General features: G+C 53.2%; 1 protein-coding gene across 3 annotated transcripts in view; it reads left to right on the top strand.

Moving 5' to 3' along the window:
- The window catches only part of MROH1 (maestro heat like repeat family member 1), a 55,226-nt gene that overhangs the window by 19,783 nt on the left and 8,872 nt on the right, over positions 1 to 26,571 (top strand). For 2 of the 3 annotated variants that reach the window (XM_085317787.1, XM_085317786.1), the window contains 18 exons: positions 629 to 770; positions 1,345 to 1,397; positions 2,298 to 2,405; positions 3,213 to 3,332; positions 5,577 to 5,699; positions 6,893 to 7,039; positions 7,274 to 7,300; positions 9,235 to 9,357; positions 9,971 to 10,050; positions 10,610 to 10,745; positions 11,999 to 12,094; positions 12,471 to 12,575; positions 12,788 to 12,923; positions 13,557 to 13,669; positions 14,665 to 14,817; positions 16,319 to 16,473; positions 17,402 to 17,567; positions 18,376 to 18,572. In XM_085317787.1, the coding sequence (XP_085173913.1) occupies positions 629 to 770; positions 1,345 to 1,397; positions 2,298 to 2,405; positions 3,213 to 3,332; positions 5,577 to 5,699; positions 6,893 to 7,039; positions 7,274 to 7,300; positions 9,235 to 9,357; positions 9,971 to 10,050; positions 10,610 to 10,745; positions 11,999 to 12,094; positions 12,471 to 12,575; positions 12,788 to 12,923; positions 13,557 to 13,669; positions 14,665 to 14,817; positions 16,319 to 16,473; positions 17,402 to 17,567; positions 18,376 to 18,572 (2,180 nt within the window). The remainder of the gene's footprint in view (positions 1 to 628; positions 771 to 1,344; positions 1,398 to 2,297; positions 2,406 to 3,212; positions 3,333 to 5,576; positions 5,700 to 6,892; positions 7,040 to 7,273; positions 7,301 to 9,234; positions 9,358 to 9,970; positions 10,051 to 10,609; positions 10,746 to 11,998; positions 12,095 to 12,470; positions 12,576 to 12,787; positions 12,924 to 13,556; positions 13,670 to 14,664; positions 14,818 to 16,318; positions 16,474 to 17,401; positions 17,568 to 18,375; positions 18,573 to 26,571) is intronic. The other variant, XM_085317788.1, reaches the window with a different exon arrangement.

Raw genomic sequence — 26,571 nt, 5'->3', positions numbered from 1 at the left:
TACCAGAACTCTTGCTGCCTTTTGTGACTGGCACATTCGAAGAAAGCACCCCCATCTCTCCCCCATCCCTTAAGAAGTAGGAGAAAGGGCAGCTTAGGCTGTGCTGCACAGAGCCTGCACCAGCCAATAGGTAGGGTGAACAGCTGGACCCAGCCCCATTTCTTCCCTCTGCCTCAGAGAGAGCTGTCTGGCTCCAGAACTGGGTCATGCACTGTACACCTCTTGGTTTTGGTGCATCCCCGTTCCCTCTGCATGTGAGACTGTCTCCATGTAGGTTATGAAAACAGACTCCTTTCTAGATACCCCCTTGAAAGTGGGTTATATTAGCACACATTTCAAGCTGTTATCATAGGGCTTTGAAAAAACTGTTCCTCTGCTTTGTGGAAGTGTGAGAAATGTCCTTTCCCCTCTTCACCTAGGGAAGAGTGCAGGATATGGAGAGAGACTCCCGACAGTGCTTCTGCTATCAGCAACTAGAGCAAAAGGAGGCAGCTATAATTTTGTTGAGATGTAGAGACCAGTCACTTTCTAGGGTTGAATTGTTGTGTTCTGTTTCATATTCTTGCTCGCAACTTGGTCATTATTTTCTTTGCAGTGATGTCTCTCTCTTCCATCCCAAAATCTTCAGGTTGTATCTTCGCAGCCGTATGTAGGAGACTGCCGGGGGACAGCAGCCCTGCGCCTGTTGAATGTATTGCACTATAGTGTCCACCCTGCACTTGACCAGCTTTGGAGCAAGAAGATTCCTCCCTTAGTGGAGTATATCGAAGGTAGGAAGAGGCTTCTGCTCAGCAGAAGCTTTGCTGGAAGCACCTTGCCTGAATCAGACTRCACATATCTGACCTTGCCTGTGTGGGGCTGGAGAGCCTTAGCACTCTGGATGCAGATATCTATCTGTCCTCATGAGGAGGTGGCAGCCCTGGAGTGCAGGTGACCAGGCTGGTCTGACCACCTCTGTCCCAGGACAAGAGCCCCCTGGCCATTCCAGTTTGATTGTATGGTGGGGGGAGAGGGAGGCTTCACTGCTGTTGGAGCAACAGATGCTGCCCATGTGAGGTTATGACACTCAGTACACTGAAGCCCCTAAGAGGGTGTTAAAGAAGTCCTTCTTACTTTAGGGACTTTAATTACTCTGCTGCCACTGATCCCTAATGGGACTCCCTTTGTGTCTCAGGTTGTTAGGCTTGTTKTGTTAAGCACAAGATGAATGTCACCATGGGTTTCCCACAGCATGCTGTGTGTTTGGAGAGCAGTCAGTTTGGCTTGTCAGCCCTATACTTCTACCTGTGCTACATGTAGTACAGTGAGGATGAGAAACAAGTGTAAAAATGTGCTTTCTTCTAGAGAACACAGAGAAATCCCTGTGCCAGAAGGAATGGGAAGAGAAGCTACTCCTGGTAAGGGTTTCTGGGCCTATGGAGTAGAGAAAGGGCAAGTTAAAATCAACTCCAGAGCTGGTTGGGACTTAGCATGCAGGTCAGCAGCAGCGTGTGCATGGTTGGACTTTGCTGGTCCAGGAGAGAGGCAGATATTTGCCTTCAATCACCCTGTTAGGTCAAAGACTGTCATTCACTGTCATGTTTTCGGTTCCGGTCGCTTCAGAAACAAAGATGCAGGTTAGTGCAGTGTGGGATTTTTTTGCAGTTCCTGCAGGGAAAGTTTAAAAGGAGCTTTCACGCTTGCTGGCGGGTCAGAGAACACCAGTCCCAGGGGTGTCTCCCCACTTAATTGGAGAACCTTAAAATAGGGCATGGAGAAGCAATTAAACCTGGGCAGGGTTCATTCTGCTCCCTTGGAGATGGCCGTGTTATCTAGGTGCAGATTGCCTTGGAAAAGACCTGACTCTGAGGAAAAAGGCATGTTTCTGGAGTGGGCGAGAGCAAGATCTGCTGTGGGGCATGTAGTCCAGCCTGTGAAAGGCCAGGTAGCCTCTGGTGATCCTGAGAAGGTGCACATTCCCAGAGAGGTTGTGGAGTCTCCTCCTCTGGAGATATTCAAGGCCTGCCTGGATGCAACTCTGTCTAACGTGCTCTAGGTGACCCTGCTGAGCGGGGAGTTTGAACTAGAWGATTTCCAGAGGTCCCTTCCAACCTTACTGATTCTATGATTCACTCGGTCCAGACAAGGCTCAGCTTGCGTGTCTAACACAAGCTGCATAAAACACCAAGGGAACAGATATCATYCCTTCTCCATGTTTTCTTTATTCTATTGCTCTTACCTGTCCTTTCTRAGACTCTTCATTTAGCTAGAAGCAGATCTGTTAAGATGTCTTCTGATGATGCTTCTTTCTCCTGCAGTTCCTCCAGCAGACGCTGACAGCTGTGTCTGATAACACTTGGATTTGCCARTTTAGCATGGAGATGTGCAAACAGCTGAACAGTTACAATGGCTTTCTGCTGGAGAAGGTGATCCCACAGGGGAACCGGGAGAGGGGGTAGGAGTCCAACAGGCTGGCAGCACTCATGAGGCCAGCACTTGGCCAAGGACTGCACTGACTTGTAAAAGGCTGTAATTAAGCTGAAGAGAAGTGATCTGAACCAGACAAAGACCTGGTGCAGATGAAGAGGAACCAAGGGCCTTGTTTCTGAGTGTGTTGGTGCAGGGACAGGCTGCAAGGCTATAAGGCTCCCAGTCCATGAGGATGGAGGACAAGGGAGACCTTGTTGCAGGGGATCGGAAAGGAAGGGATCTTCAGTGTGCAGGTGATAGCTGCAGACTTTGGTGCTTCTGCAGGAGCAGGCAGGGCTGAGCCTGGCTTGACTGGTTACCAGAGACTGTAGAGGCAATGTTGGAAAGTCTATGCTCATTTCTCCCCCTTTCCTGGTGATTCTTTCTCTCTGCAGAGGGAAAAAAAAGGCTTCATTATACCTGTTCCTGTCTCTAGTGACTGAAATTGGCTTGGTGCCTCTCTAGGGTTAACRGCTTATTCCAAGACAGAGCTGCTGACTTTCTGACTGCAGCTCTGAGCTCAGTCTGCAGGCTCTTCCTTGGACAATGCCGCTCTGCAGTGTGACTTCTGTCCTACAGCTTCCCTCTGGGGCATGGGCCTCCAGGGTGCTGCGAGGAGCAAGCTTTGTGCTTAAGCTGCACAGCATATGTRCTGCTTTCCTGAAGCAGGCCTGGGGTCTAAATGGGACCTAGCCAAGCCTATCTTCAGGGGCTCACCTGGGTGTTGGTTTCACAGGGATGTACTGTTTTTCTTGCTCTTCCAGAACTTCCTCTATAAATGCATCGGAACAACACTTGGGGCATGCATAAGCAAAGACCTCGTGCAAAAGCAACTTCAGGAGCTCCTTGAAACGGCCAGATACCACGAGGAGGCAGAACGAGAGGTGAGGAGGAGTTGTGCCGAACATCCTGATGGACCTCCTGACACACCAGGAGAGCAGCCCTGCCACTCTGACCTTCCCTTTCCCTGTCCTATTGCGCCTAGCCCAAGATTGTACCTCTTGGAGCATGGCTCATTGCAGATAGGTCTGCAGTGTCTGGATGAACAAGCCCAGAGCTGGAACATAAGGATAGCCAGCCCCTAGCTTGCAGTGCAGTCTCACAGCAGAAGGACCCTGAAGCCAGATGAGATATGGGGGCACCCTGGGGTGCTGCTGCAAGCAGTGGCAGGCCCAGATTGGGGTGGGAAGTGCTGCTTCCCTGTCATGAGCATGCAGATAAAGCTACTGCCTTGGGGGAATTCTTCGGTGCCAGGAAGGACTCTGCCTGTTTCTGGGTTAGAAGTGCTGTGCCTGGGCCATGCATGAGTTTGAGGGCCTGTCCAGCTCTGTTGCTGCTGGGTTGCCATCTCGTGGGCAGAGCTGTCATCACTGTCCTGTTTTCTGGGAGCCTGCTAGGCTCTGCACATGCATGATAGCACAGCTMGCTGCAGCTGAAAGGGGCCTTTTGGCTCTTGCTGTGTTTTTTGGGCTGGGGCTCRTGTGGCCTCGCAGGTTTGGGAAGTTAAACCAGTGCCACAGGAAAAAAACAGGAGTTTTCTGTTGGCTTGGCTGCCTGTCCTGGCTTGCCATATGGTCAGATGGGTTCAGCGCTGTTACTTCACAGCCAACTGTTAAATTAGCACAATTGAATTGCAAAACCTTCCCCATTTCAGTGCTGCAGTGTTGGCTCGTGTCTCTGGAGCAGAGATGCATGCCTAGCCAGGGCCTCTCAGGTGGAGCTCTTGTTCCAGATTGTCTTTCTCCAGTAATGGCCTGTTCCTGTCACAGAGGAGAGGACCCATCTCTTCACGCTCCTCTGGGCTCCAGCCCAACAGCTTGGGCTCACTCTGGGGCTGCTCTTCCTCTCTGCAGCAGTGCCCCCCACTGCCCTGCTCTCTAGAACATCTTTAGGCAGTGAGAAGTTTCTGCAGGGCAGCTTTGTTCCCAGCCACTCTTGACTGCACCAGGGCAGCACAGTGACATCTCTGACCATCTCCCTGTGCTGTGCTATACTGAGCCTCACACCTACTATACCACCACAGACCTGCTGCTGTCACTGTTAGAGCAGTCAGTGGTGCTACCCTGCCCTCTCTGTGCACCRTCTGGCTGCTCTGGCTATCTGCTTGTGGCTGATGATTTGCAGCACTTTCACAGCCAACTCAGACCCTACTTTGCTGCCTGGAAGTCAAGGTCTGGGTTGAGCTCTGCAGATGTGGTTGCCTTGGTGCTTCTGTATTCCTGTTGCAAAGCGGAGTTGAGGCTGCAAGGAAGATTGGCCTAACCCTTGGCACATCAGCCAATAAAGAGCTTGTTCAGCACATGCTAGACCTGCAGGACTGCAAGAGGGTTTAGCCATCTCTTAGGGATGTCCTAGAGTTTTTTCCTCTAGCAAGCTAGAGGTGCACAGCGCTAGTGCTTCTGTGGAGAGCCCTCAGCTGGTCCTGCCTCTGCTCCGGGCTGACTCTTTCCCTGTGAGTCCTGGCAGGGCTCTTGCTCTCTCTCCCTTGACTTTCCTTTTATGCTGCCTTCTGAGCTGGATTCTGCTCGTGGCCCTGCGTAGCGCTCTTGTGCACAGTTCAAACGCTCCGGTGCCGAATGTTACCCTGGTGTATAGCTGCGTTTAAGTGCAGTGCAAACACAAGCTAATGGTGCCTGGCTTTGGTCCAGTTTACGCAACTCTGTCAAGGGCTGCCTTGAATAAACTGTTTATGGAGTTTCAGCCTGGCTTGCTAGACCTCCTGGAGGTTTTAACAGAAAGGCAGGACCTGCTAAGCCTGCTTTGCTCTTGGCTCCAGTTGGAGCACTCGACCGCACTCCTTTCTCCTGTGGGTCGCGTCTGACTGCCGGGGAGCACGCAGTGGAAGGACCCCGTAGCGCAGGACCTGAGCAGCAAAAGCTCCTCCTGAGCAATGAGGTTTCCATGCACTGTGGCCCAGCTGTGCTGGCCAGATGTGGAGGGCAGTAGTGTGCCCTGTATTTCCTGGAGGCATGTCCCTATCTGGGAGAGGTGAACACTGCCAGGACTGCTCTCAGCTGGGTACAGTTCAGGTGCCTGGAATTAAACCAGTAAACAGGCTCTTTTAAAATGTCAGTTGGGGCTGCTGAATTAATAGCTTTCTGCTAATGTGTTCTCTCCACTTCTTCCAGGGACTTGCTTCCTGCTTTGGGATATGTGCAATAAATCACCTGGAGGAAACTCTTGCCAAACTGGAAGACTTTGTTAGGTCTGATATCTTCAAGAAATCCGTGGGACTGTTTAGTATCTTTAAGGTGAGGCGTCCCTGCTGTGGCACAGCCTGCAGCAAAAGGGACGTGAAGGCTTCCTCAGATACGATGTATGCTGGAGTTATCCTCTGGAAAGGACTTAATTTCCTGCTTCAGTGTACTTGGCATGGGGCTGGAATGCCCTCTGCCTCTCTGGAGAGATCTTTTGGCATTAGACACTGCTGGAAGGAGATCCTAGTTCCCAGCTCTGTATTCCAGTAGAGTCAAACCCCAGTGAAGCTGCCTGCTTGCTGGGTGGGCTTGAATAAGCTGTAACTTGGCTTCTGCATCCATTGAGGGGACCCTGGTGTGATACAGAGTGTGGTTTGGCTGTTACCCCGGGTTAGTGTTTGGCAGTAATGCCCTCATGACTATTGCAGCATTATGCACCCTTCAGAAGAGGGGAATGTTTTACACCCAGAGCACTGGCAGTAAAAGCCTTTCCCCAGCCTTTCTGACCCTGGTGGCTGTTTTAGTTTCCAGCCTCTAAAACTAGGATTGCGAAGGACAGGTTTAGTGCTGTGTGCCCTTGAGAGGGCTGGCAGCAGAGCAGTCTTGGCCCATGCTGCTGCCCCATGGCACGTGCTCACCCTGCTCATAGCAGGCATGGATGGAAAGCTGCAGAACACCAGGCACAGAAGAGCCCTTGGGCCGCATCAGAAAGACATGCAGAGCCTGGGAGTTGGGTGAGGAGGCTGTCACATGTTAAAGGAGCCCTTTCCCTGGCAGCACTGAGCTGCCCTGCAGATCTTGATGTGGAGGGAGCCTGTCACGAGCTGCTCTGATGATGGTGCATGTGAAATTCCTCAGTAGCAATGGCTAATGGGGCTATGAACACTACTTTCTAGCAGGGTAGATAACAGCAGGCTACCAAAGTAACCTGGCCAGGATGGGGCTCAAGCAACTTCCCTACATGGCTATAAGGAGTAATACTTGATGGCAAATTGGGACTCATGTGCAGCCAGAGATGAGCGGTTAATGCAGCTCACATACCTGCTGCTCCACTGGAACTCTGGAAGTAGCTGCTGCCACCAATGGGAGGGGAAAGCACAGGTCTGAAGCCCACATGATCARGGCCCCTATCTTCTGGAGATGCTTCCAGCTGAACAGAGGCCCTCCTRCCTCCTAAGAAGCTGGAAGAGCTAGCCCTGGGTGCTCCACTAGCCTCTCCCAATTAACTTTCTTATCTGCTGTAACAGGACCGCAGTGACAACGAAGTGGAGAAGATAAAGAGCACACTGATCCTGTGCTATGGATATGTAGCCGTATATGCACCCAAGGAGCTTGTGCTCTCCAGGATTGAAGCAGACATCCTGAAGAATGTCTTCCAGTACTTTAACACCAAGGTAAGCTGTTGGGTTGCCCTTGTCCTTGCTGGAGAGGGAGAGCTGGCTGGTGACCTGACACACCTGGGAGAGCTGGAGCAGCCAGCTCTGTTTGAAAGGTCCTGGACCAAACCCTGGCTGGGATCTGTGGGCAGGCCTTGGGAGGAAGTCATTCTCTGCAGTCATTCACCCCTGCATTGCTAATTTGTCTTGTTTTTTTTGTTTTTTGTTTTTTTTGTTTTTTTACTTGTTCAGGTTCTGGGAATAAAGGTAGAAACCAAGGTACAGTGTGAGGCATTAAATCTGAACTACTCTCTGCTCTTTCCTCCTGTTTCTGTCTGCCTCTTACTCTGGATTCCCCTAGAGAGCAGCTCCCTTGCTGCCCTCACGGCAGCAACCCTGTGCCCTTGGGAACTTGAGAGAAGCAGCAAGAGCTCTGAGCTCCAAAGTTAGGTTCTCAGTGCTGGAATGATCACCTGAGAGTGTCAAGGTTGTAGCTGAGGGAAAGTGAAGAATGCCTTTCCAGTAGGACAGGATTCATTGGAGAAAATACGCTTCAGTCACTCACTGCGATAGTGTTGAAATGCTGAGCTGAACTGACCAGAGGCTGCGTAAGTCTCACATAAGTCCTTATGGCCCAGGTAGAGCTTATAACTTGCTGGCAAACCTGAGTCTGTCTTTTTGAGCCCCTTCTGCTGAAGATGTGCTTTTCCCATGAGCTCTCCAGCTTTCAGGGCAGCAGGAGCTCTGCAGAGTAGTCGCCAGGTGGGAAAGAGCCAGTATGGAGCCAGGTTCAGGGATGCACTTCTAGCAAGAAAGAACTGKCCTCAAGCTGTGTCTGCCCTAGAAATCTTGGGAAATGTGTGAAGGGCTTGCAGTACCCTCCTTGGAGCCGCTGCAGAGCACATAGCACTGGTGCTTGGTGATCTACTTGTCTCCCCTGCCCACAGAGAGATTTCAGGCAGCCCCCCGTCTCCTCCTGCATGTGCACTTAGTTGGGGAAGTTTAACGACTCCAGAGACGAAGCTACAATCCACAGCTCAGCTAAAATACACTAAACTAATTTCCCTGCTTCCCCCTGGAACAATCATTCAATGGGCAGATATTAAAACACAGATTACTGTCCGGGGGGGAACTGGGGGCTGTATTTTTTTTTCTCTTTTAAAAGGCTAAACAGCAAAAATGGCATTTGTCAAGTTGAAGTTAAACTGTGAGGCCAAAGAGACTCCTTCTCCAGACTCCACTAATGCATTTTCCTTCTGGGCTCCTGTTGGTACTAACAGCTTCTGCAGAACGTCTTTCTGGCCACTGAGCACTCAGGATGTTCTCACTTGAAAATGTTCTTCTGGCTCCATGGCCACCTTTATGGGCTCACCTGGGAGCAGGGTGGTCAARGGCTGGAATGAAAGGAACGCTTTTAATTGGGGCAAGGGGCCATGTCTCAGCTTGTGCATATACAAGAGCATAAACAGGCCTTAATAGTTATTATCCCATTTCCTGGATCTAAAGAAATAAATGCCCTCTCAACTAACCCCTCTGGCAGCCCTGCTATGAGACTGCAGGGACTGCATGCTCTTTGGAGGCTGTTAATCCACTGCAACAGGGCAAGATGGGAACTTTCCCCAAGTGCCAGTGCACTTGGTTGCTCACAGCCCTCGGTAATGGGCAGCGTGACAAGCTGATGGCCCTGCTCAGCAGGGCTCCAGTTACAGCCTGCRAAGCCATCAGCTTCCAGGAGCGACTGGTGTCTCCTCCTGAGTCTGTGATGTCCAATGAAGTAATGGCTGTCCTAGAGCAAGAGCTCTGTAAGATGAATAGTTCCTAGAAACTCTGAGGAGCAGGCTTTTGCTTTCTGGAGTTGCATTTACTTGCTTGGGGTTGCTGCCTCACCAGGGAGGAGCTAGGCCCAGCAGCACTTTCCTCTTTCCACATGCCACCTGAGTGGAAGCTCCTGGTGTCCAGCTGGTCTACTCCAATGAAGTGTCCAGTTGGGTCGGGATGCTCTTGGCTCCACTGGTCACCAGAGAGCCTGTAACTTGGATGAGGAGCAGAGAGCTGAGCCTGCACACTACTCACAGCACAGGAAAGAGGACTGAGCTGTTGTACTCAGCTTGAGCACCAGTTTTCTGGGGGGGGTGCCAAAGCTGGGTGGGATAGCAAACTATCCTTGTGTGGCAAACCTACCCTTCACTTCTTGCTCTGGGTTCTGTACTCAGGACTTGACTCTGAAGCTGTGYCTCATCCGGAGCATCTGCATGATCAGCCAAGCCATCTACAGTGGTGTGAAATGTGGGGATTTCATATTCTCCCGCAAAGCTGAGCTTGTGGCCCAGATGGTGGTAAGAGCATGCTTTGGGAAGCTGGAAGGTGGCCTGGCTTGAGGGTTGTTGGGAACATGGCATGGGTGCTGTTACTGRAAGGAAGAAGGTTTCCAACCCAAGTCACTGAGAGGTGAACACAGGAGTGCCTGCTTCCTCTCTGGAAGCCTGTGAGCAGTGATCAGGGGTATTCTGGAAAGGGCTGACACGAACTTGCCCAGTTGGACTCCATCCCCGCATGTCCACTGGGCTCTGCTTTGAGCAGGATTCTGAGCTTGGATGGACCTTTGGTCTGGGCTCAGCCTTTTCCCCGAGAGAGGGGACACACCAGCTTGTGGTGGGTGCCCTCCCAGTGGGAAGGTGAGCAGTGGGAAGATGGCCTCATGGGAGCAAAAGCAGACCTGCAGTCGCTGAGGGACAGTGCTGTCTCCTGGTCTGCATTGTCCTAGGTGTGAGATTGCTGCACAGAGTGGAAACGAGGGATGTCGGGCTGACGAGTGGCTGTGGGCCTGCTGTCCTGGGGAGGCTGGGCTTTGTGAGACGGCAGTTGCTGCAAAGCATTTGGCCTGTGTCTGGAGTGGGAAGCGGGCTGGATGTGACCATAACGACTGTCACCTCTTATTCCATGCTCTAGGAGTTCATAAAAGCAGAACCACTGGACTCGATGCGAACGCCAGTTCGTCAGCGGGCAATGGTCACCTGCACTTACCTGGTGTATCCTTCCTATGTGCCCGCGGTGGCAGGCAAAGCAGCTTCCAGCACTCCCGGGGAGCCGATGTACCGGTAGAACCAAACCTGCACTCCGTGTCTGCCCCATGGGTCCGACAGCAGAGCTTGCCCGCCCCCCCCCTTTACCCCTGTGGAGCACCGTAAAAGAGCATTGCCAGACACGGTAAAACCAGGCTGTCTGGGTAGCGCAGCTTCCAGCCAGGCACCCCCGCTGCTTGCTGCAAGCCTGTCACTAACTGCTCTCGGGCCCGGCTTTTATTGGGCTCTGCAATAGATGTTCTTCATACAAAACGGAGCCAAGGGCATTACACTCTCAATTATGCAAARATGACTTCTGAGCTGCTGTTAAAAATACTTCAGCACGTCACAGCTCCTGACACAGATACTGAGAACACTGCCTGCCTCTCATTAAAGCCGGTGCCACTGAATATGGTGTTGAGTCAGCAGGAATGCATATTAAAATCCCTATTCCTGGCTCCCGTATAAGAAAGGCGCTCCTGTGGCACTTGATCCATCTGTGTTGCTTCCTTAACCTGCTGATTAGTGTCCTGGAGCCACATCTCAGTGACCCAGACAGGACGGAGCTGATCGATACCTGCCTTGCTAGTGTGCTTGCCCTTCCTCCGCTGGACTCTGTGAAGGAGAGGGATGGAAGTGTAGCGGATGCCTTCCACAAAGAGGTGGAGTATTGAAGCGCTGGCTGGCTGAGGCGAGCAGGGAAGCGTCGGCACTGCTCGGAGGCCRTGCTGCTCTGAGCTAGCATCGGCAGCACAAATCGGATGCCGAGCTCACGTCAGGTTACTCGAGACCCAGACGTGTGACACAGCTTTGTCTTGCAGTGCAGGAGGTTGCAGCCACGGCTGCTCTGGGGCGCTGATTTTAGGGCAACGTGCGGACGTCTGCTCATAGTCCCATGATTCCAATCAAGTCCTGTTGCCCAAACTGTTCCCTAACAGCAGATCTGCAGCTGGAATGGCCTGTTTTTAATTCAGCTGGGCACCTCAGGGAAGCAAGCTGCAATCATTTCCTCTGCTCAGTTATCTGTTGAAAAAGCCTGGCCCTTCTGTGCACTGATAGCAAGTGAGAAAATATGTGCTTATCAGCAAGTCCAAATGCTGCTAATAAGAGCATGAACTCCCTAGAGAAAAAATCAAATGATCCTGGAAGCCCTGCAGGGTAGAAGGGGCCTTTACATAACCATCTTTTGAAAGGCTGCAGCTGCTTCTCAGTTGTGGTTGAGTGCTTAATGAATGAAAATAACATGCTGCTAATGAAGTTGTTGCAGCTGCTGGGTGGTTGCAGAGCAGCCTTGTACTCGGCAGTACAGCCTGCTGCTACTGCTATCCCTTCAAGGAGAGCTGTGAAGCAGGAGTTGGGGCTGTGATGATCCTCTGTTAACATTTGCAGGCACTTGGCCTAAAAGCTCACATTAATAATCCTTTTCTCCTTGTATTCCATTCTGGGAAGCTTTGTACATTCTATTTTTTTTAATTTATCCCAAAATAAGTACTGAAAGGGCATTGTGAACATCTTCAAAGGACTCTGGGCTTGCTGTCACTTATCCCCAAGTGGGAGATGCACCAAATTCCCTTATGGATAGTCTGCATGGAAGCTAGCCTGCTTGGTTTTGGGGCTAGCTGCTGRCGCTCAGTACAGATTGCAGTCCGCTGCTGAGGTGTTTATTCTGCTGAACTCTGCCATTAGCCCAGGCACCTCCAGTTGAGGAGGATTTTGCAAGCTGAGTTTCAGTCCTTGCTGCATCTTCCTGCCAAAGCTGGAAGTGACTGCACGTTATCACCTAGCAGCTGAGACAGTCTTATAACCTGAGAATAGGTTCAGAGAGGGAGATCTTTCTCCTTGCATACCTGGTCTGGCTCCCTGGGATGAGGTGTAGTGCTTGCGTAGCCAGTCATCAAACCTCTTTCTTCCTTAGATGCTGTATGGTGACACCATCAGTGCCCTCAAAGATCTGCTGAAGAGTCTCCTGCAAAGGAACTTGACCCCTCATGGGCTGCAGGACATGTTTGCAGTAGGTGACACCTGGCTTTTGTGGGCGCTCTGGGAAAGAACAGGGAAGCTGAGGCAGTGCTGGAAGCCTTTTTCTACCTCCTCTCTGCTCCCAACTGGGCATGGTGGCTGGGCTGGATTTCCTCATGCCTGCGTCGTGTGGCTGAGTTGCTTCCTAGGACAGAGCTCTCCTAGTGCGGTCAAGCAAGCTTGAMCATTCGAGCTCCTTGTCCTGAGGAAGAGACAAGTGAAGCTGTTAAGTATCAGCTGTCAGCTTTGGACCCAGAACAGGGATTAGTGAGATTGGCTGTCATCTTTCCATGTGACATCTGGTCCAGTATGACCCTAGGCCCCCTCCTGCAGATGCTACTCTCACTTCTGATGCTTTTCCCTTGTAGCATTTAGGCCCCTGGATCAAGTCTAGCAAAGAACATGAGCGCCAGCGAGCTGTGGAAGTCAGYGCTGCCTTGCTGGACTTCTACCTGGGCAAACTGAACGTCAGCGTGAGTAAATACAGGACTCAAGCATCTTTCTTCCCTGCTGCTGCTGCCAGCCTTAYTAGGGCTTGTGTGTGCATCCCTCCCCATGAGGGTGGAAAGATAGGCTTTGCAGCAGTAAGGATATACTGCATGCACTTGAAGTGGCCCATGGTCACCCCRTGCTCTCCTCCAAGGCCTTAGTTTGCTAGTGTTGCCTGTGTTTCTTCCCTGTGCAGACCGTCATCCCTTTCTATAACCTTGGTGTGCTCATTGCACTCTTCTCCCCACGGTGCTCGGACTCCCTTGCCAGCGTTCGCCAGTATGCTGTTGACTGCGTCTACTATCTGCTCTATATACAGCTGTGCTATGAAGGTAGGTGTGCAGGTGATGGGGAGTAGTGTTGATGCCAAGAGCAGCAGGAGCCATCTGCCCCGCTTCCAGGCAGCGGGATGCAAATCCTGTCTTTGCCCTGACGCCTCCACCTATGCAGTCATAAAGGACTTACCTGTGAGCAGAGTTTCCTGCAGAATGGCCGCAGTTAGGGCTGATACAGAACATCACTGAAGTGCTCGTACTTAAAAGGTTTGGATTTCGAAGTCTTTCACRAATGCTTCTGTGCAACCAGCCCTGTGGCAGGAGGAGGTTTCTCAGCCTGCCTTTCTGTGAGCCTGCCTTTCTGCATGTCATTCTCGCTTTCTCCAGGAGAGGTCAGTCCTCCACTTGAGATGGGCTGAGCAGAGACGGGCGTGGAGAGAAAGCACAGCATGTGCAGTGCCAGGAGGGACTTTCTCTTGGCCCTGTTCTTGGGAGCAGTGTGACCCCTTACAGGGCAAGCACTTCTGCCCCTTGGCAGTAGCTTCAGTTTCTTAGCTCCTCTCTCAAAACTGGGCCAACTTGCAAGTAAAATGCAGCTCTGCTGCATTTTCACATCCCTTTGGGGTGTTTGTGTTGTAGCATATAAAGTAGGAGGAACGTTTGTTAACTGAATGCTCTCCCTGAATGCAGGGTTTTCCCGGGATCACAGAGATGAGATGGTGGAGGGGCTGAAAGCTCTGAAGAAAGGCCTGGARGAGCCTGACTTCACTGTTCTCTTCCACACCTGCAACAACATTGCCATGGTAAGGTGGAGGGCAAGTCTGCGTAGCCCCAGTCTTGGCAGCGTGGTCGAGCTGTGGAACAGAGGCTGCTGAGAACTTGATGCCAGCTTCTGTCTGTGTCAGCTAAAAGCTAATGTGGAGGTGGTCTAGCTCAGCTGTACCACACCTGTWTAGGACCCCAGTGAGCTCCAGAGGGTTACTGGTGGGACTGTAGTACCAGTGCGTTGTCCCCCTCAGCAGAAGTCACTGGCTGAAGTGCAGTGTTTGAGCCAGATTTCTGGCTATGCCTCCTGTMAAAGCAAAGGGCACTTGGCTCGGGGGCTGGAGCTGCAGGGCTCCTGGCTCACTCCTGGTATGGCAGTGTTGTGGGTAAGGCTGTTCAGTGCAATYACTGGTCCAAGTATGGCTCTTAAACCACTGTAATTTGAGTGGCATGAGCAGGGTCTGGGGCATGGTGGTGAAGAATGGGAGGATGAAGRCAGGTGATCTGCTCTGCTCCTGAACTGCATGGGTGAACTCCTTGGCAGTTTTCTGTGCTGAGAGCTTTCAGAGGGGCTTGTAGCTATAGAGGAAAAGTTGGCAATAGCTCATTATTCTGGAAAAGCTGCCATTCCTGAAGTGTTGCATCTCTAKAGTGTGTATTGATTGCTGAGGAAACAGCCTTGTGGCCAGAGCAGTGTTAATAGCTTGGCTGCATTATCCTAACCTGTCCCAAGAGACCCCTGGGTTGTCTGACCATATTGGTTAATGCCATGGCACAGGTGGACTCCCTCGTTCTTGAGGGTCATGGTGTGGCTGTTGCTCCTCTCTTACTACTGTTCTGAGCTCCTAGCTGAGGTTCTCTCTGGGTGTTGAGCTGAGATGTAGCTGTCCTACTGCCCGCAGCTGGAGCTGTGGGGGAGCCTGTGCAGAGGCCCTTCAGCTGGGCTATGACGATGTTGTGGAAAGGACTAGTCTCTTCCAGGAGCAACAAAATGGGTTGCTCAGCTCAGCTTGTCATCCTCTATCCTGGCTAGGTGATTGGGAAACGCGTCCCCCCCGATCAGCTGATGAGCCTCTTGTTGGCCATGTTTGAGGGGCTGGCAGACCCCGATAAGAACTGTTCCCGCGCAGCCACGGTCATGATTAACTCCCTGCTCAAGGAGCGTGGAAGCGTCCTGCAGGAAAAGGTAAGCTGCTGTTTGGCTTTGGCACTGCATCTGTGGTCCAAAAGTAGCCCTGGAGCTGCTTCCATCTTTCTGCATATGTAGCCTCCCTGCTGCTGCTGACTGCCCTGTTCAACTTGCAGAGCTGACAGCCAGTTTGCTGGGGGCGATGGGCTTTTCCAGGACAGGCAAGGGTATCCCAGGAAGGTACAAGACCTTGGCACGTGTCATGCCCCCCAGTGCCAGCCTTCACCAGAAAAGGGAGGCATTTAACCCAGAGTAGTCCTTGCACTGGGGACTCTGTATCAAGCATTGCCGTTGGGTTTCTGGCCGGAGGAAAGCCAGCCCCAAAGCTGTTTGGGGCTGTTGCTCCTGACCTTCTTCGTTTCCCATGGGCATGTGTGCTCGCGCTCTGCTCCTCCGTCCAAGCAGTTCTGGAAGGCGGCTGCGTGGTAGGGAGGCGCCTGCTGCTGGCGAGGCCTACTCCGCTCTGGCTCTTGCGCGGGTTGAGGAGTTCAGAGAAGCTCACTTTACCAGAAGGGCTCAAGCTCCCTGTGAAACCTTTGCAAGCTCTGGGGGAATCCAGGGGTCCTGGCTGGGAAGCAGGTCTGAAAGYTTGTAGGGCTTAGAAGTGCTGGACACAGAAGGCTTTTTTGTCTAATCCACTACCTTTAGGGCTAAGCTCCCCCTTTCTCTTGCAGTAATTGGAAACACCAGGTCTCTAGCCACTCCTTGGGCTTTCTTTTGCACTAGAGCTTCTGCTAAAGTCCTGCTCACTACCTATTAGCCTCTATCCTACATGGGATTGCTCCAGCTTACATGACTCACCTTTTGGTCAGATCCAGTCCAGCCCAGATCCTGAAATCTGAACTGATGCTAAGCCTCGGAGTCCGTGGGGCAGACCTGAGCACAGCTGGGGACGGAGCTCTCTGCTGCTCTGCACTTAATCTCTGGAATTTGCTGCCAGGCCTGGTCTGTGCATGAACTTCCTATTTGTCTTAACATGCATTTTACAGCTTGCAGCGAGTGCTGAGGTGTCTCCCTGCGTTCAGCTCGAGTTCCTCCTAGGAACTTGCTTGCTGAGGTTCTTGCTAACTGTACTGATGTCAAGGCTGGGGTTTAGTGTGTGCCTTGCCAGGAGGCCATAGCACAGGGGTTAAATGTGTGTTGGTGGGTCCTTTTTGCCCTGGTAATACTCTGCAGTGTCATCCATCTCTTATGTRACAGAGTAGGGAGACTGGGGAGGAAGGATCCTTGAGTTCCAGAGAGGACTGTGATTCTGCATGTGTCCTGAGAGCATGGAGACTTCCCTCAGTCAGGAGGATCCACTGCCCTGCTTGATGGTCTGCCARTTCTGATGTTGCCTTTCCAAGCCCTGTTCAATGCCTGGGCTGTGACTGAGGAGAAGGAATACATATCTCCTGTCTGGAGGCAATGTGTGACCTTGGACTCGGGTGGAAGGTGACACCAAGTGGTTGGCATGCCCTGGCCCTCAACTGGCTGCTGCTGTCTCTTCTGCCCTCAGGTGCCTGACATCATGAGCATCATCCACAGCAAGCTGCAGGAGGTGGATGAGGAGCACGTCAGGAAAGCGGCCCAGCAGACCGTTTACATTCTGGCCTCCCAGCACAAGAGCGTGGTGGTGTCCAGCCTTTTAGGCAGCTCGTTGCCGTTTGATAGGTACCYGGCTTGCGCTGCCACGGCGACCCGGGGTGCGCACGTGCTCCGTCAGTGCCTGGGCTTCAAAGCAGCTTTCACTTAAGCTGCGGCTAATCTTCTGGCTYCTTATGCCAGTAATCAGACCCGGCTGGAATTTCCTTTGTGCGCTCAAGGATCAGCACGTCCACTTGCTGTTAGAGTTGCCTTCGGGGGAGCCTAGTAGCTGCTGGCAGGGCTTAGAGGGTGCTCGCAGTGAAGGAGCAAATCTGGCTCCTGGGAGCTGAGCGTGGCTGGGTGTTCCATGCTGCTTTATGGGAGAGGCCACCTACCCTAGAGCACTTGAAGTCATCACCAGCCCCAGGCTGAGACCTGAATAGGTGTTATTCTCTCCCGTATGCTGTAATTGCTGCTCCGTTCCCACCGAGARGAAGGCAGGCTCCGAAACCATGCGGGTTTCTCTGGCTGTTGGCTGGCCTGGACAAGAGGGTAGCTGGGGAGCCCTGGGGCCTTGTGGCTGTGCAGGAAGCTTTGGGGACCACCTGCCAGCAGCTGCTTGGTGAGGATCACACAGGGGAGCCTGTGCTGCCAGCAGAGGCTGCAGTTGCTCAGTTGCAATATTCCCCGCCCTGGCCGCTGCGGTGCTGGCGTGAGCTGAGGATCTCCCGGCAGGGCTGGTCTCGTCTCCATAGGTTCCCTGCGCTCGCTCTGCCCAGCGGCGCCTGCGGCTGGGCGCTTGCCGCAGTTGGAGCAGAGCTGCTGGGCCAGGTGGCTCTTGTCCGGCTGTGACTCACTCCTCGCCTGTGTTTCTGTGCAGCGGATGATGTGACCCAGGTGTTCCCCAGCATGGGGAGGAGGGTGATGCTTGCTGCTCCTCAAGCAGAGGAGCCAGCAGCAAATTAATGACGGCAGCTGGTGCCAAAGCAGCAATCTCTTCTCTGTTCTCATCCAGCCACACGTGTACCATGTGGAGGTCCCTGGCCATGGAGCCACCCCTCACCTCACAGATCTTGGAGCAGCTCCTGGAAAAGGTGAACAGGGACGTGCCCTACAAGGAGAGCAAATGCTTCCTCTTGGGGAGCAGTTCTGAGCGCGTCGCGACGCCTCTCCCTCTGGCGGTAAGTGTCACGGCGCAGGGCTGCGCGTCCCGGCGGCGGTGGGCTCCGAGCCGCCGCCGAAGATGCCGTTCCAGACACCTCCACCTGGAATGCTTTTTTCATTTCCTTGGCTCGGGGGCTTGTGCCAGGCATGGACTCTGGAAATAACGCATCGCTGTGTAATGCCTATTAGAGCTAATCCGCAGGCTCATAAAAAGCCTCTCAGGTGTCCATCCTCAAGGGAGACCACTTTGCATTTTATCCYTTCAGAAAAATAAACCCAGCTTGGCAGCTTTCTAAGCAGTAAAGCAGCTGTGAAAATTTCCTCCTCCTCTGAGGAACCAAATGCAGATGGTACAGAATCAGTCGCACCGAAAGCAAACACGCCTCCCCTCCCTGCTCTGTTTTTAACACCCTTGTATATTGTGCCGTGTAATTACGGCTTTTTAAATTGGCCGGAATAGGGCTCTGCAAACGCAGTGTACGTGTTGTCTTCCTGCCCATAAAACCTGAGCTCTTGGATCTGTTCTCCTTCTCCAGGTACAGGTTTCAAACCTTGCATTTCCCCACCTGGAAACATCCAGGTTTCCAGGGGAGCTGTGCTTTTAACAGCATCTGTAGCTCTGGTGGAGCTGCATTTGGGGTATGGTGAGGTTATACCGCAGCACACACGAACRCTTTGTTAGGCTCTGCATTGCAGAAGGGGGGAAAAAGCTCTGATCACCTCGCTAGCATTTGCTGGGTTATTTACTAACAGCGCTGAGCGTGGTGTGGGAGATCCCTGCCTAACCCGCTTCTCCCGCACGCTCTCTTCTCGCTCTCTCTCCAGGCCACATGTGCGCTGTATGAGATCATGTCTGCTCCCGAGTCTGGGGCAGCGGTGCTGGGACTCTACCCGCAGTTGTTTGTGACTCTCCTGCTGCGAGTCAGCTGCACCGTGGGTGTTCAGCTACCGAAGAACCTGCAGAGCCGGGAGAGGAGGAGCGCCGGCCCCGGCCCGGCCCCCCACAGCCTCGAGCCCTGCAGGTACGGGCTGCGGGCCCGCGGGCCGCCGGAGCCGATGTGGCTCTCCCACCTGCCATGTGGAACTCATTTTTGTTTTCCTAAACACTGCATTTGTGTAATCCTATGGCTGGGTAATAGCACACGGGCCATAACGTGTTAGGTATGAAGGCCTGACCTCTGCCGTGTGGTTAGGGCTCTGGCTTTTTCTACAGAACAAGAATCTCTAAATTGGGAAGCATTAAATCAGCCGCTTCTGCAGCCGCAGCTCTGATTTGCTTCTGAGCTCTGGCAGCCCGAGAGCCAGAGCCCTGCCGTATTGGGTTACGGCCGCGGCCTCCCAAAAAAGCCCCGCTGGCTTTCAGGAGCGGGTCTCTGCGCGGGGCCCGGAAGGACTGCCCGGGTGCATYGGAGGTGGATTAGGGTTTCGTTGGGGAGAGGAGGACGGGGAAGGAGATGGGTTGCTTTCTTGAAGAATAAGGAAGGGAGGCTGGAAAGAAGTTTCTTGGCTTCCCAGTGTCAAGGGCTGCAGCATGCCTCAGCCRCAGCGAATTACTGGCTGCTTGAGCAAACAAAACGGGGCCGGGCTGTTTTCCACCACGTGCAGATGGCAGTGCTAAGGCTTGTCCTCCTGCAGTGCTTTGGGCCTCCTGCAGTGCACTGAGACACTGGCCAGGAGTCCCAGGATGGCCTGGTGGGAGGGCTCCGATCCTGACTGCGGTGTATGCCCTGAGCCCCACTCCCATGAAATGGGGCAATGGTCGTATCCGGTGCTTGGAGGGGTCCCACRACAGGCCAAAGGATGCCACAGCCATGCTCTAACGGTCAGCTTGACCGCAGCTCCCGCCCGTTCTCTGGATAGCTCTTGTCTAGCTGCAATGCTGTTGCAAGCTGCCCAGCCTCTGATCCTGGGGATGCTTCCAACTTGTTCTGCTGTAGTTTGGGTCCATTTGGCAGAGGGCTGCTGCTGGGATGGACTGTGACCAGGCTGGGCTTTGCAGTGCTCCAGCGATATATGAATGCAAGGTTGMTTCTGGGGAGCTTGAGCTTTACTTTGAAATTAATTGTGTTGCCTGTAAGAAGCCTTCAACGAGCTCTTCCTTTACGAGCTGAGAGTACGTGTTTGCATCTGCGGTGCTAAGGGTCTTTGCAAGGTGGGACCTCCTTTCATGTGTGAGGAGCTCTTGCCAGCAGGGTGCTGGCGTGAGCTTGGCCAGGTAGTTCAGCTTCTCCTTCCCTTGGCTTCTGACCACATCATCCTGACTTGAGCAAAATCTTAACTATTTGGTTCCCTCCAGCCAGGACCGTATGCACCATTCATGTGTGCAGAGTAATAGAAATATGCTAGTTCCACTGGACTTGGTGCAGGGCTACGGTTCATATTGCAAAGGACAGGCTGCGTGGGACTCGCATCCATGGGGGATCTACTTGCCAGTGCCATGCTGTGCCATCGGGGAGCTGCTCTACTCTGCCGAKGGGCTCTGCTTACGCTGGGCTGCATCTGTAGGCCAAATTCTCCTGGTCATGGAGTGTGCCTTCTGAGTAGTTGCATCATGTGCCGATGTGCTGGGCGTGCTGCCAGGTGGCATGCTGCCTGCTCAGGACACAGACAGYCTCCAAGCTGCCAGCCCAGGCAGCGTGAACACACAGCAGCTTTCTGAAAAGTGAATTCAAGTCCTGGCCTGTTCCTGAGATTGGCACTTCTTGATTTTAAAAGTGGTATTGTAAAAAGTCTGTGAAATGATTTCCTCTGCTGTTGCGAGAGCCCCTAAAACCCAGAAGGGCTAGTTGCTGAACCGAGGCGAGGGTCATTGCTGCTGCTGCCATATACTCCTCTGCTTGAGCCAAATGATCTGGCTCAAGAAGCCTAGTGGGTGTTCGCATTTGGTTTGGTTTGGAGGAGCACATATGTTGACTAATGCATACAGCCCCTCAGCTGTGTCGTCTGCAGAAAGTGGAGATGCTAAAASGATCCCTGCAGGTGCCGCTTTCCCCTGGTGATGCAGGAGGGATGAGCGCACTGCTGCCCAGTCTGGGTGTGCAGGGTCCTCRTCCCAGGGCAGGTTGCCCTGTGTGTTGTCCTCAGCCTGCAAGCACAGGGCTGGCCAGCTTGCTGACCATTGCTACATGGATGTCAACCCATCGGCACTTCCAGCGTGGCTAGCCGTGGTACTAGGAAGAGTGGGAAGCCCTGAAGCCAGAGCCCACTCTAGCTGAGCTGGAGGACTCCTCCTGCCCCAGGCTTCAGCTAGTCRCCTCCTGAGAGCGTAATGTTGGGCTGTAATCCATGGCATGGTGGGGCTGCCAGAACTCGGAGCCTGCGGAGGGCAATGCCAGCCCCATGTCCTACCTTGGAGAAAGAATGTCCTGGTATGATGTATGCAAGTCCCTAGTTCCTTGTAGGCACCAGACCTCTCCCAAAAGTTGGGTTTGTGTGAAGAGTTCTCTAACTCTTGTCTGGRCTCAATCCCTGTGTGTCTGCTAGGAGCCTGCCCATGCTGACCAGCACTAGACAGTTGCTCTATTCTCCTGTGCCTCTGGGCTATGTCTGAAACTCTTCTGTCTGTTGGAAAGAGCACCAGGAGTTGTCCCTACAGCATCTGTAGACGGTGTGGATGTAAGCATGATGCAAACAGCCCTGCTCCTGTGCCCCCCCGGCTGGGGACTCCCATGGAGCTGTCCTKGGCTGCTGAGGGACACTGGTCACCGTGTCCATCCATGCCACTGTCTGGCTGTCAGTCCTCTGGATTTCCTGGCAGACAGGGCACCTTTTCTTGGGACACAGATCTGGGTGTCCCACAGAGCCAGCAGGTGCTCTACAGGCTTCAGCACTGCTTCTGCTGGCCAAGCAGAAGCAGCTTAGGAGTTTCCAGCTTACAAGTCATACTTACACTTGCCTTTTTTAAAGCGCTATAAAATTATGGGAATGTCAGGGTTAAACCCACGTCAGAGCGAGCAGTAGCAAGGTGCGGCCTCGGCTGTTGGCACAAGGGCTGTTTGGGAGGGGGGGGGGATCCCTCCTCTGAAGCAGCTCCTGCTCAGCCACGTGCTTGCGCATACCTMTGAAGCCCATGGTTAGCTAAATGTCTAAAGATTCCCCTAGAGCTTTGACTGGCCTGTGGAGAAGAAGCCGTGCCCTGATTCTTGAGTTTTATCCTCTTGTGGGTTTTCAAACTTGTATTTTTACAGGCTATTATTAGTCTCAGGAAAAAAAAAAAGGCTAGAGGAGCCCACAAAGACACCAAACAAAGTGGCAGCAAGTTAAAAGGGCTCTAGCATCACTTGACAGTTCATTTGTCAAATCCTAACTGTGAAGAAAGGCCGTTTCCTCGCACTGAGCGGAATGATTGGAATGGAGGCGTAGGACAAAGTGAGCAATACCCGCCGTCTGCCCAGACGTACCGTGGTGGGCCCCGTCTTCATCTCGGAAAGCTGCTGCTAATGCAGAGGGTAACTTTTCCAGCAGAGAGATGTAATGAGTGGAAACAGGTTGTTATGCTGGATAGCAGGGCTGCTATCTGATTAGTATTTTATTTAGACCACATGTTAGAACAAAATTAGAAGAAACCCAACATGTTGATGCAGTGGGTTGGTTAGCACGGAGCTCAGCTCGCCTTGCTGCTGCCGCTTTTGTGCGCAGGGCTGACAGCGCTCACTGGCCAAACCCGTGACACTTGTCCTGTTCCCCCAGGGCATTTCTGCTGCGGTGGGGAGGGATGGCTTGGCCCAGATCCCCCTAACGGGAGCTCACACTTGTGCTTCCTTTGTGGCTTTGGGCTTGTGCACCCAGAACTGTCTGTTCTCTTAGCGCTTCTTCCTTAACAACCCCTGGAAGAGAGGCACGGTGAGATCGCAGCCAGATCCCTTACCATAACAYGAGGAATACTTAAGAAAACTTGAAGCAACTGGTTGCCTCCCAGGGAAGGAGGCCTAGGAGCCAGAAAGTAGGGCTCTTCCTCCAAAAGCATCTGGATTCTGGACAGCATCAGGGACACAAAACCAGGGCGTGCTGCAGCATCTGTGGCCGGCAGCTCCTGCCCCAGTGCTGGGGCCAGGCCAGTCTGCGTGCCTCGTAGCGGTGGCCTGGACCCCAGACTGCGGGTGCTCAGCAGCAGCAAGGCCCTGGTTCATCCCGAGTGAATCTTCTGGGTGTGAGAGTCCCCAGATAGTGTCCCAGGAGATGACGTCCTGCCTGCCAGGAAATCCAGCGCAGTCGGCAGCTCCCACGACTGGAGCCGCGTGTCCTCAACCCCCACCTCTTCAGTGGTGTCGACTCGAGTGGGAGCATCCCGGTGCCCGGCTGTTCCCGGGAAGGCAGCTCTGCCGAGCGGTGTCCCCAGGGGCTGGCACTCTCCCACCGGAGCTGGACGGGGCTGCCGGCTTCTCCCAGCCCGCCTGCACGCAGGGCTCGCTGGCTGCAGCGGCGCAGGTTGGGCCGGAGGGGCTTTCCCAGCTGGGCCAAAGCTAGAGCTGAGGACGTGAGGGAGCAGGAGCCGTCTGCGTGCAGGGCGCTCCGGAGCGGCTCTGCTTCGGAGACCGAGCCTGGGCCAAGTTACGCAGCGAGCAAAAGCAGGCTAGGTCTCGAGCGGTTCCCCCGTACGCAGCGAGCAATAGGGGCTGCGTCGTCGCCGCGCCTCGGGCTCCGCCGCGGCTCCACGCTCCTGCCTGTGTTGRTTTCCTTACGCTGTTTCTCAAATCTCCACTTAATCTTGCAGGTGTTACTGCAAGGCAGCACTGCTGTCCTGGCTGCGCATCGCAGCCACGAGTGCCCCGGTGATGTCACCGCTTATGCGGGAGCAGGAAGAGGGGTCGCGTCTCGCTAGCTGCTTCCAAAAATGACTAGTCCTGATCGAAGGGGCCGGGACAGCATATGGTTCTGCTCTGAGACGTGTCTGCCCTTGTGCACGGGTGCAGGCAGGTAGCTCGGTGGCTCGGTGTCCATGAAGTCATTGCTGATTGATGGAGAGGGAATTATCTTTGCGTTTTTTTTCTGCACATTGGACAGAGATGTGAAATTCCAGCCTTGTCCCAGGAGCTGGTTACAATATCAAAGTAATTTCCTGTACGCGTTTTGAATTCTAAGTCTTCATGATATTTAAATGCCAAAGAGAGATGGTAAAGGTGAATATGATAGCTTGGCAGGAAAAGAGTTTGGAAGACACAAGCTTTTGTTGGAAAGGAAGGAAGTGTCTATAGGACACTGGAAAAAGCAAACCTTGTGAATGAGCGACTTGAACCATCTGTCTTGCAGGAATAGCCTCTGTTTATGCTGTGGCTAACCAGCTGTTTCACCCTCCTTAAAGGAGAGGAGAGCCTGGAGCTGCAGGCTGAGAGCTGAAACCTCTCAGGAGGTTTGGATGGAGCCGGTATCCCGCAGTTTGGGGCGCACAGAGAGGTGCGTGGGGCCCGGCTGGGGAGCCGGCTCGGCAAAGAGACACATCTGAGCTGGGGCTGGGGCTGTGGTGTTGCCCGTTGGACCTTGTCCTGCCTGCGCCATCCGCTTTACGGAGGGCAGATCTCGGCAAAGCCCTCTCGCTGAGATTCAGCAGGGTGCCCGCAGGGGTTTGATCAGCGATCCTGAGGTTGAAGTCCCCTCGCTAGCCGGGACTGTGGCTGCCGGTGTGGGCTGAGCYGGCCTGGCTGCCAGTGCTGCTGCCAGCCCTCTCCCAGCTGGCTCCCGGAAGGGCTTCGCACCACCAAACGGAGACCAGTGCGGTCCCAAACGCAGCAGCTTGTGTACGTGCTGACGCAAAAGTTGGGTGGCATGGCCAAAAGAAGGCCCGTGGGAAGCTCGTCAAGCCTTCATTGGTCTGGGTTCTACCAGCATCTGCTGGGAGGCTTTTTTGTTGCTGTTTTCTTATGCTGCAGGAAAAAAAACACACTTGGAGATCCTAGCGTGGCTTTGGGGGATTAAACTACTGGTGAATCTGTATGCAAGCAGAGTTTTGAGGGTTATGCAGATTCTCTGCTCTGCTGAAACATTAGCAGTCCTGATGGTCTGTGGATGGCTGTCGYGAGAGGATGGCCTCCGCTTTCCAGGAGTGGGAGTAAGATTCAGGTTAGGCTTTGGGATGGGGCACTCCCTGGTCGCGAGGACAAGAAAAATGGGCACAGGCCGAGAGGCGCATAGACGTGTTTGGAGTAGAGACCATCGGCACAGCTCTGAAGAGTTCAGTGGTGCTGGACAGCCCTGCRCGGCACCCTCGGGTGGTCGCAGAGCCGAGCTGGATGGCTGTAGCTGGAAGGATTATGGAGCACCCAGATCTCCGAATGGACAGGCGTACGTGAAAGGTGCRTCGTACGCTCCCACAGCACTGACTGCTTAATGAGTGAGAAGGCTGGATTCAGTTCCAGGCTGCGGGAAGGCATATTTGAGGTCAGAGACTAACCCTTTGCTATGTGTGAAAACCTCTCTGAATGAAGACTCTTGCATGTCATTTCACAATTTCTGCTGCAGCTTAAGAAAAGGAAACTACAGGTGGCTCAGAAGAGCTGTACAGGCTGCAGGAAAGACTGTCTCCATATGAAAACTCGTTGAAAAGCTTTAAGATCTCTGTGACTTGACTCCAAAGAAGTGAAACGAGACTATTGCCCATGCCAGCAGATTGGCATTGGGGGGGGGGGTGGAAGGATATTTCAGCCTAAGGTTTTCTTTAACTAGTCATTCTTTGTTGTCTCATGACATTCCTAATGCAGGGATGCTTGAGGATGCCGACAGACCCTTTTCCAGCAAGGACTTTCTCAGAGTGGAGCGAACTAGCTCAGTAATCGTTCAGGCTTCTGCTTTTTTTGGTTTCCRCGGCTGGTGGATGCGGCCAGCCAGCCCTGAGACACGTTCGTGTCTGTAGGCTTGTCTGTGTGGGTTTCAGCCTGCAGGTCCGGAGCTGTGAAGGGTGTTCAGCTGCTGTATGTCTCTTTGTTAGAGCAGCTTGGGATCARCCACCTTCTGGCCAGGTTCCTGGAGGATGCGGCTGAAGGTGCCTGGGGGCTGACGCTGCAGAGAGGCAGCATGTCCCTGTCCTTGGAAAGCAGAGCTCCTGCCCAGCAGTGGTAATGGCTGTGCCAAGCAGGGCAGCAGAATGCTTCATCCTCTYGCTTGTCTCCTTTCCTCTCCTCTCTTTATGTGTTTGCCCTTGGAAGAAGCTCAGCTTTGGCCCTGAATGATGCTCTGCTTGTGCAAGTAGATCCTTGAGGCACTTGGCCTTGGAGGAAACCCAGCCAGGGTTTATTTTCCTTGCGTATACAGTGGGCCAGTGTTTATTTTCCATCATTAGTCTTGACTTTGGTAAAGGAGAGATCGTATATCCTTCATTAAGGAAAGCTTGGGGTTGTTTGGGTCTTCTGCAGTCRTGGCTGCTGGAGCACGTGGTGGTGGCAGAGCCCCAGAAGCAGCCCTGGACGCCGTAAGCTCCCAGAGCCTGTGCAAAAGGGGTGACTGTCCCTCCGAGCGCCGCTCCTTGTCACGGCAGCTTAATCTGCTTCTCCGGGAAGCCAAAATAGCAGGACCTCAAGTCATAAGCTTAAAGACCTTCACTTTGAGATGCTCTGAGTGGTGTTTTCTTCATGTGTGTGTGGCAAATACAGTCCTCTTGCTCGTATTGAAGCCTAAGATTTATCCATTACTAATATTTGTTTTGTTTTGACAGGGTAATGTATGTTTCCCATATGTTGCTCTGTGCTTGCAGCAAAATAATCCCTACCTATAAAATATTAATGCAAAAAAAACCTCCTTAAAGTAGTTCTGGACTTCTTTACTTTTCAGTCTATTGTCTTGGATCACTTTAACGGCAAATGTCACAGCGTAAATGGAAGTAGCAGTGAGTTACGGCTTTGTCTCACTCCCGCTAAAGCCCTTGCATAACTCATTCAGTCCTCAAGTACCCTAACGCCTCTGAACGCCCCCCTCTCCCGGCGCTCCCTTCGTGAGCGATTCCCTCTGATTTACTGCGGGGCGGAAGGCCGGACCCGCCGCGGGGCTGGCGGTGCCGCCGGCGGTGCTGCGCCGCGCCGTGCCGTGCCGCAC

The sequence above is a fragment of the Rhea americana genome, unplaced genomic scaffold, assembly GCF_003343005.1.
Source record: "Rhea americana isolate MKP2758 unplaced genomic scaffold, rheAme1 scaffold_505, whole genome shotgun sequence".
NCBI lineage: Eukaryota > Metazoa > Chordata > Aves > Rheiformes > Rheidae > Rhea > Rhea americana.
The sequence above is the reverse complement of the archived record's forward strand: the minus strand, read 5'-3'. Positions and strand labels throughout refer to the sequence as shown.